This window comes from Cavia porcellus, unplaced genomic scaffold (assembly GCF_034190915.1).
Source record: "Cavia porcellus strain 051 isolate PalLab524CR breed Dunkin Hartley unplaced genomic scaffold, mCavPor4.1 scaffold_3, whole genome shotgun sequence".
Taxonomy (NCBI): domain Eukaryota; kingdom Metazoa; phylum Chordata; class Mammalia; order Rodentia; family Caviidae; genus Cavia; species Cavia porcellus.
In genome coordinates, this window is record NW_026947486.1 from 96,416,883 (window position 1) to 96,427,236 (window position 10,354).

Below are 10,354 nucleotides of genomic sequence, written 5' to 3' on the forward strand. Positions count from 1 at the left end.
CTACAGATGAAAATACTAAGGCATAGAAAGATGAAGTAATGGTAAAAGTAAATGTCACACAGACAGCAAATGGGGGTATCAAGATTTGAGGATTGGTCTATGTGATTCTTAGCCACTAATGGCACACTACTGTAATCCTTTACCTGATGTGTTGGATGAATAAAAACCCTGAACAAAAATTATCCCTCTCTATTGCTCATTTCAGACTTACTGCAGACCCAAGACAGTCCCACGATAAAAGGGAACTTTCCTAAAGAGTTTACCTCTGCATCTCACAAAGTTGACAATCTCAATTACTTTTTGTCAATGGGACATGATACCCAACACCTACAATTTAAAGGAGGAGAGGTTTGCTTTGGCTCATGGTTCCAGAGGTCTCAGTCCTTGCATGGCTTGCTGGCTCTAAGGCAGAAACATTGGATGGAAGAATCTGGGCAGAAGAGCGCTTCTTAACCTGTGGCAACCATGAAACAGAGAGAGAAGGGAAAAGGTAGTTCAAGCTCTTCTTCCTAAGTTTTGCCCCATTGATCCACCCTTTCCAACCAGGTGCTGCCTTCTAGAACATTACATTCAAACACTGGACTCATTAGTGGATGAATCCATTGATGAGTCCAGTGCCTCCATGATCCACTCATCTTTAAATACAGGAGGCTTTTGGAGGACATTCTAAATCTGATCTGAACCGTAAAAGCAACAGCATTATTTAGCTTGTCTCTACAACTGTATCATCCCAACAACTGGATAAAAACAAATTTTTTCCTCTCTCATCCACACATGTCCATCAACAATAGCCTATTATAAAAATCAAGGCTTGAATTTATATTAATGTCATTACATAAATTTTTACAAATACACTCAAAACCCTAGTGTGGTCTCAGGAGATAAACACTTCAAAAATAGAATGTGTGTCACTTCTTAGTTCTCTTATTTCATAACCATGGTTCCATAAACATTGGCAAATATTTGACATAAATGTGATTTCTGTTGTATATCACAGTGAAATCAAGACCACTGAAACATGCGCAAAGAAAACAATTCTCAATTTACTTTAATTACCCAGAGACTGATTCGCAGTTGGCTAACGCAAATGAACCACATACTATTTTCCATATTCAATTCATTTTAAAAGGAATCTCAAATTTTCCAATGAAAATGAATATTTGGAACAAGTAAAAGTCACATTAAAACCAGGGGGAAAGCATGATATCTTTTTTAAAATTCCCCATTGTTCTACAGTAAAAGATAAATTACATTAAAGATTATTTTTTGAAAAGAAAAACAAGCTCTTGAACATGATCCCACAGTTTGAATGAAACTTTGTATATGTGTGTGGTTCTTTTACCTCTATCCATATATAATTATGTTCCCCCATAATTGTATTCGCAGTGAACAGACAACATGGTATTTTATTTTTACCACTTGACATCATACTATAAGTATTTTTGATATTGTTATGTAGTCTCCATTCTAATTTATTTTTTTCATTGTTTGCTTTAATATTCCATGGAGCAAGAGAGCCATATTATATTTAACCATTCCTTTGTTGTTAAACATGTTAGCTGTTCAGTATTGTAAATGATAAAGAAACAGAGACCTCATTTATGGAAGGATTTTCCTTCTTGTTTTGAAAATTTTCTTGTGATAAGTCCCCTGATGTGAATTTACTGGGTGAAAGCATGTGAAATTTTTCACCGCCATAGAAGCGAATTGATTGTTATGGGGCAAATCTCTTGCTTATCCTTCAAAACCTAGTCCAAAGTTTCCCTCCACTTCTTTCTCCTTGTGTTCCAAGCTTAGTTGATTACTCTGTAGTGGAAGAATTCTACCTTACTTTAATCTGATTGAGATATTCACTGTGTGATATAAGTCAACACAGCTGACTAATTTAAGCCATGGCTTCCTTGTTTGTAAAATAGGGATAAGATAATCATATTTAACTTGCAAGGCTATTGCAAGAAATAAATGGATAATGTATGTAAGGTCCTTAGTCCAGTACCTGTCATATCATTGGTGCTTTAAAAAATGGAAACCATTATTAACATAAGATTGTAGTGTAATCATGATCACCTGTCTACTTGATTGTGAATGCCTGAGGACCTGGATCATGTTTTGGTCATCTTTGTGCCCCAACATATAGCATAATGCCTGGCACACAAAAGGCATTCAGCTGAAACACTTATTGAATGGATAGATAAATAAATGAGTGAATCAAAGGAGTCAAAAAATTTAGACTAACACCAGTACTACTTGAAAATACCATTTTTGCACAAACCCACCAGCACTGAATATTTATGCTTAATATATACAAACAAAGGTAAATTTAGTTTTCAGCATACCTAAGGTTTTCCCTCCCAACTAATATAAAAGATGAATTATGCTTCAGGGGAAAGTTACAATTTTTACTCTATAGTAAAATATTGAGAATGCAGTATACCCACTGGCTACATATGGCTATTTAAATTTAACATTTACTTTTTAATAAGTGCTAAGGGTGTAGCTTAGTGGTAGAGGACTTACCCAACATACATAAGGCCCTGGGTTCAATCCCTGGCACCACAAGGGAAAGAAACTCAGTAATAATGAAATACAATTATGTTTGAAGTTCAGTTTCTCAGCCTCATTAGTTCAAATGTTCAATGAGTGTTCAATAAGTCCCATGTGCCTAATGGCTACCACACTGAATAATGCAAAAAGTTCTATTAGATAATGCTGATCTAATTTTGATTACCCAAAAGTAATTTCCGTTTGGTTTCGAAAAACACTTTATGACTAAACTACACTAAAGCTTACTGGAAAAGTTGCATTTGATTTAGAACAATTTAAAAACAATTATTATTCCCTGAATACTTGCCAGCTGTGAAGTGGCAAGAGTGGGTCATGAAGATTGAGAAGCAGTCAAGAAAAGTCACAATGACATTACAGTGTGCCATAGAGTTTCTCAAAAACTCAAACACAGATTTACCATATGACCTGGCAATTCTGCTCCCAGATATGTACCCAAAAGAACTGAAAACAGCTACATAAGCAAACACATTATACACATATTCGTAAGCAGTACTGTTTACAGTAGGCAGAAGCTAGAAATGGCCCAAATGCCCACCTTTAGATGAATGGATAAACAAAACTGTAGTACATTCATACAGTAGAGCACTATTTAGCCATAACAAGGATTGAGGTACTGATATATGCTACAGCTTGGATAAACCTTCAAAGCATCCTGAATGGAAGAAGTCAGACACTAAAGCTACGTGTTACATGACTCCATTCATATGAGATAGAGCAGATAAATGGAACAGATAAATCTCTAGAAAAACTGGTAGTTCCCATGGGTTGGGGCAGGACAAGAGGAGGGAAAGGGGAGTCATTGTTTTTGATAGGGTTTCCTTTTCAAGTAATGAAATTATTTTGGAACTAGATAGAGGTAGTAAATTACGAATGTACTAAAAGTCACTGAATTATTCATTTTAAAATGATTAATTTCATGTTCTGTAAATTTCACCTCAATAAACAGAAATTATTGTTAATGTTCCACAAAGATAAATGGTATACTGTTACGGCAAGTATAAAATGGGCAGTGTTTCTTTTCCCATTGGGACTTTATAAACAGGAAAGTTGCAGACTAGGAAAGGCGGTCCTTGAAGGGTATCTTGTCAACCACAGGCCTCTCTGGATGGTCTGTGCTGATGAGCGTTCCCCAGGAATATAGCCCAAGGCTCTGGTGTGGGGTCGGCTGAGCTGCATCCATGGAATTGAGGAATCCTTACCTTGTGCCTTCTCTTTTCCTTCCCGTACTGAGCTCCCTTCAGATGCACGGTCTGTGAGTTCTCTGCAATGAAGTGTCAAGTACAAGTGGAATGGGAGTGGTAATTGGGAAATAAATTAACCCACGTTCTCTGCCAAGGATCAGCTTTTAGCCAAAACCAGGGAAGTCTGAGGATGAGACTGAACCTGGGAACACTAGAGAGATCTTTTTTGCTCTGGGTTCCTGATCCTGGGGATTGTTAGAATTTTGGATTAGAGGGCAATATTGAGAACCCCTGTTCTCAGTTTGATCCCTGTGGAAACCATTGTTTTAATATGATTGTCCAGAAGATTTTTATTTTTCTGCCAGTGCACTGCCGAGGCACTCATGTAGCTTTAAAGTTACCTCTTGCTCTGGCAGTGATTTCCGGAGTAATACTGGCAGGTCCTTTCACCTAGGTTTGCTGTTTCCACATCTGCAAAAACATGGTTCTAAAAGACGGAGTTTTAATGATAAACTGGTTTTCAGGATAAACACCTGGTTTTCAAGAGGTTAGTTTTCAGTACAAGTGCAACATTTAGTACGAATTTGTAGAAGCTAAATTGTTTCATCCTTTTCTCCAAGTCACTGCCTAAGATATTGAAAAGTCTGAATAGAACATACGACCATCGAGATTCTCTCAGGAGAAAGCTCTCTATATGATTGAGGTACTTCCTTAATACTCCTATAGTTTTCTCCCTAGGGCAGAAAACTGTAATCCTAAAAGTAATTCTGTCTGTCCCCCCTCCCCGCAAATATGCTACTTCATCAACAGATGGAGGGGTTCAGTTGTTCTCCAAGCAGTGGCTCAGTTTGCACTAAATCAGTCCAGACTTTCCTGTCTAGCCTCCCCTGTGTCCAACATGACCCGCACTGAGGAAAGACACACTTCAACCTCCAATTTGTGGGTTCAGCTTAAAACTAGAACCACAGATGGCAGGAACAAAACATACGACTGTGAGACTGAGCTCTTCTCCTCTTTGGCTGGAAAGGAAAAGATGATTACACGCTCCCACTCTGCTGGGGGGAAAAAGACGGTGGCTGAGACAGACTAGGAGTTTGTAGAGCCAGGAGGCAGCTGCGATTCTGGTAAACATAGGCCATTTCTCTGGGAATGCAAGTAAATTATGGAAGCTCAGAAAAATATCACCTTTGCAAAGCTGGTTTGAGGGTTGTTTGTATTCGCTGCAAAGTATACTATTGCCTTTTTATTCTCCCTTAAGATAAAAATATTTTTTAATAACCAGACTCTTTTAGCTACATCTAAAGTAATCCCCTCCCCCAGACATGCTCTGTTCATACTAGGGCAGACCATAAAAGGAGGAATGTAGGGGTTCTGAAGATCACAGCAAGTCGCAATGGAAGTAGGAGACTCTCAAGGGAAAGAACCCAAGAGGGCTGAGTTAACCCCACTTGAACAGCCTTTCTTCCCTTCCTAGCAGACTGGCTCCAGTGTATGCTGCCTACTACAACACTGCAGGGCTCTGCGCTGTGTTCTAATAAAATCCCACTGCTGTCTGTCAGTGCCTTCCTGCCTTCTCTAACTGCAAAATCCTTTATGAAGCCAAGAAAAGCATTATCTTCCTGTATGGAGTCCAAGTCAGACTTCTGTAGGTAAAGCAATCTCCCCCCACCCCACATCTTTATTCATGAATTCATTTTTTTATTTAGAAAAAAGACTAAGATAAAAGAGGATATAACAAAACAGGTCAGAACAGAACAATTTAAGCAACTTACTGTTTCACCACAAGACAACCCGACATAACAGTAGCTACCACAGTGTCTCTTTCCTTGAAATATTTGAGTATACCTTCATACACTAATAGTATCAAACATAAAAAGACAGTGTAAAACCATTCATGAGAATGAAAGTATTACAGGGTATTCAGAACCAACTAACAGAAAATGAGCAATGGTTACTATGTTATCTCCTTGTCTATAAAATATTTCGTTTATACTATTATTCATGAATTCATTAATATGGATATATTTCTTTTAAGAAGTATACTTTGTCTTTAAATAGTTCTGTCCTAACTAATTCAAGCATTTCAGACTTGTCCCTAATTGAAGTTCTCTCTTCCTGTCCACCAACCCCCCAAACATGTTCCCAGGCCTTGCCACCATGTAAACCTGTAATCTTTTATGCTCCTATCCATATTGGTTTATAAAACAGAGGTATGCAACACATTGGGAAGAAAAACGGCACCTGTCAAATACCAAACCCTATGAAATGCCTGTGCAATTTCACTTTTCACCTAGTAAATATCCAATTATTTTCCAGAATAGCTCTTTCCAGAATTCAAATCTGTTTCCATTAATATTAAAAGTTTAGAGGTCTGGGAGAACAGGAAGGGGATGATTAAAGGCAGACTGGGTTCATTATCTGGTTAATCACAATCCAGTATTTCCCACTCCCCATGTTCTGCTACCCCCAACACAATGTTGTGCCTGAGAAAAATGTCACACAAAAATTCAGCAAATAAAAGCTTATCCTGTGACACCTCAAGGGTGGAGCTCTGATTTAGAGGGTTTGGAATGGGTATCGTTATAAAAGACGTTTATTCCAGACCATTTCCATTAGGAAAAAAAGCATCTTCCAAAGAATTACCTCTCATTCTGTTGCACAGTGGATACCCAGTATGCTGGCCATATAGCGTTGAGAGTTGGAAGCACCCCCTCGGAGGGCCCTGGCTTTTTTAGTAGATGGAAAAAGGGAGACTGAGATGAGGGAAGGGTTTACTGAAATTGCACATCCAGTTAGTGGCGTTAGTGGTAGAGCTGGGACCAGGACACACATGATTGCGGACGGTGCCGGTGTGTGGGAAAAGTGCCGAAAGGGCCTGAACTGAATGAATTGTAGTCATTTCTCAATCCACTACATCTCCATGGGCTACATGTTAATGACTCATCTTTTATTGCTCCCCAGAGAACTGTCTCAAAGTCGCAGCCAAAATGGGTATTTTAATGCAAAGCACATTGAGAGGCCAGAAGGCAGAAGGAGGTGTCCTGTCCGGCCACTGGCTCCACTTGGCTGGGAAGGCTTTGCTTCAAGCCTTGGGATACTGCAGTTCAGATGCTCAAGGCATCAGGGCCAGCAGAAGCCGGGCAAAAGCCAGAACATTAACTATGGCAGCGCTCGCGTCCTATCTCCCTCCTCCCATCTCTGTATTGGGGATTGAACTCTGGGCCTTTGCATTGAGCTGTAGCCCCAGAATTTACTTTCTCTCTTTTTCTTTTTCTTCCTTCCTTTCTTTTTTCCTTCCTTCCTTTCTTTCTTTTCCTTTTTAGACAGGATCTCACTAATTCACTAAATTGCTCAGGCTAAGCTCAAACTTCAAATTCTCCTGCTTCAGCCTACTACAGTATTGGGATTACAGACCTGTGACACAAGCCCAGGCATCTTATTCCTTTTTAAGGATGAATCATATTTCATTGTATTGTATACCATGTTTGCTTATCCATTCACCATCAATGGACACTTGGGTTGCTTCTACTTTCTGACAGTTAAGAATAATGCTACTGTATCCATGGGAAACAGTCCCTGTTTTAATTTATTTGGAGCACTTACCCAGAAGTGCTATTGTAGGATCATATATTCATTCTATTTTAAATATTTTGAGGACGTGCCAATTATTTCAGAGTGGCTGTGCCAGTTTATATTCCTACTACCAATGTACAAGTTTTCCAAGTTCTCCACACCTTGCCAACAGTTGTTATTTTCTATTTGTTTATTTAACAATGCCATCCTAGTGTGTATAGAGTGGCATCTCATTGTGAATAAGTGCCTGACCTTTTTTATGGGTCTCATAGTCTCACCTTCACACTTATTATCTTAGTGTCTTTTCTTCTTAGAATCCTCTCCCGACAAGTCAGCAGATGATATTCTTGGTTGTACTTGAAGAAAGCAACTTCCTCCACTGCCCCTAGCCACAAATTCACACAGCCTTCTCATGTTAATGAGATAAGATCTCCCTCCCTAGAATCTGACCCAGCTTCCTCTCTGCACACTGCGATATCCTATAGATTCCCCTGCTGCACTCTCCTACTACTTGGAACGGTAACTATCTGTCTTGCTTCCAGCCAGCAAATGGTTGCTGGGTAGACACATCCTGACTGCCATCTGGGAGCCTCCAACCATCTAAGGGAGCTAATGGGATTCAGATGTGTAGGCCTTCTCAGACCCATCTATCACTTCTTCCCAGCCATTGGCCCACAAGGAACAGTTGGATCAGGGCTCCTGCAAGGATTCTTTCTTCATCTGCTGGTCAAGAGACTTCCTGTGGGAATCATTTACATCTCTCTACTCAAACAGCTGTGTGAAAGTTTCCTGGGGAGATAGCGTAAAGATGGGAAAAAAGAAACAACAACATATAGTATTGTTTGATGGGGTATGGGACAATCAGTAGGTTAAAGCCACAGCTTATGCTTCTCTTGGTATGCTACCCACATTGCCATGTGAAGGAATGAGATTGGAAACTTGACAAAACCCAGCAATAGTAGAAGCCCAGCATCAGTCTCTCTTCTCCCCACCCCTACTCTAACTCCTGCCCCATTCACTAAGGGTGCTGACAACCTTGCTATACATGGTCTCCCTGGTTAGGACCACTTCTCTCCTCCATGAAAGGGTTTTGGCCCAGACAGGACACTGTAGCCAGGAAAGCCTCAACCAGAAGCAGGAAGCCCCTATCTCCCCCACCCCCAGGAATTTACCTGTGATGCCATCTTCCTGCCCCTGGAAATTTACCTATGGTGCCAAACCTAGGACCAATGGGCTACCTGTGCATCCCTGATGCCTCCTTAGGTTCAACCCCAAACCGAGGCTACTTACATACCCCCATGCCATGTGTCCGCTGGAGAGATTGCCGGACACCAGTAGTGGGGGGAGCCAGTCTCTCTCCATGTTCTCAGAATAAAGGCTGCTTTTTGTTTTATGCTTCTCATCTTTTGGAAATACTTTTCATCTTTTGGAAATAATCCTATCATTTGGTGCCATGACTCGATTGTCTGGGGATTGACTCCTGGGACACACCCAGTTGAGTCCCCAGCCAATTCACGAACAGGATAACATCCTGGATTAATTTTGTGCTTTTTCGTCTCCTGAAAAGTCCTTGTCGCCAGCTGCCTGCACTCACCATTGACCAGATTGATTTCAGGTGAGCACTCTCTGGGAAACTCTTGGCACTGGGCAGCCCCAGTCGATTGTTTCCCCCCATTCAAGTGGGTCTGTGCATTTTCACGTCCTTAGGACAGCCAAGGGCAAGGTTCTTTCTGGGCAAACTTGTGTCCACACTCTAAAATCTCTCACGTTCTTTGGGTTTGGATAGCTCAAAGCAGAGATTTTTGGACCGCCCACACTGAAAGATTCTCACTTCCCTTAAAGCCTCATGCTTTCATGGGCAAAACTGTTACTGACCCCACATGAGCTCCACTCGTAAATCTCTCAGTGATGACTGGAATATACGATATTTTGGAACCTTAGCCACCATGTGGTGCCACAGGGCTTGTTCTGGACCACGACTTATTTCTTGCCTGAATCAGTCATGGGAAACGTATTTTCTAATTCACAAAAGACGCCTTTACAATGCCTAATTTCCAGTTTACATACTTTAAAAATTAAAAGTACCATAAAAACTAAACAATTAACTTTTTACTGCCAGGAGGTCTGCCCAACCTACCCGCTTATCGGCAATCGTTGGCCCAAGGAAGGAACATTTGACCCCTGCATTCTCAGGAATCTGTATGATTTCTGTCAGGCCAGTGACAAGTTATTAGAACTCCTGTATATTCAGGCCTTTCTTATTCTGAGAACACGCCCGTCTCTCAGTAAGTCTTGTGCTCCCGCTGAGATACTTTTAGCTAACTCTACCACACTGCAAACTTTTCTGTCCTGCCCTCAGGATTCACTTGACAACGTTCCTCCGGTGTTTTCCCAGCTGCCGCCTCCCTACCCCCAAAATGGTTCCTCGCCGTTATCTCCCACTGTGTGATCCTCTTCCCCTCCATCTCCTGGGACCCATAACCCTCCCAGGGGCTCTAATCTCTCTGTTAGCGCTTCCTCACAGTCTCCAACTTGTTATTCTCCTGAGAATTCTCTATCCCTTACAGCATTCTCACCACCCACCCATCATACTAGGTCTCGGTCACTATGTCCTTCCAGCAGGCCACGTGATTGTTCCAGCTTGTGCCAGGAACAGTCGTCATGTTGCAACACTCTGCCATGTGACAGGGCGCTGCCATGTTCAGAAGGGCCACGTGATAGGGCGCCACCACTTTTGGATGGGTCACATGGCCAGGCACCGCCATGTTCGCAGGGGTCTCACTGTCAACGGGCACCCCCTTGTGGCTCCTCTTTGAACAGCCGCCCTGTTGCAAGGCACATGACTCTTCATTGTGCTGCTGACAGCAATCCTCTCACTTCAAGGCACACAGTGAAACGCCATCTGCCTGTGTTTCCCAGGGTGACCAGCAGCAGCTCTATAGCCACTCTACAGATGATTGCTCACACACGCCTACTGGATGGATGGCTGCCCAATGGCCCTCTGCTCCGGAATCTTCTGCTCAGGCTCTACCACC

The 10,354-nt window shown here is 41.5% G+C and overlaps 1 protein-coding gene across 1 annotated transcript in view; it reads right to left on the reverse strand.

Annotated features, from left to right (window-relative positions):
* LOC100725700 (E3 SUMO-protein ligase PIAS2-like) overlaps window positions 1-10,084 on the reverse strand; it is an 85,776-nt gene extending 75,692 nt beyond the window's left edge. The window contains 3 exon segments of the mRNA XM_013144402.1: window positions 3,765-3,826; window positions 4,148-4,233; window positions 9,947-10,084. Coding sequence (XP_012999856.1) covers window positions 3,765-3,826; window positions 4,148-4,233; window positions 9,947-10,084 — 286 coding nt within the window.
* Between the last annotated feature and the right edge of the window lie 270 nt (window positions 10,085-10,354).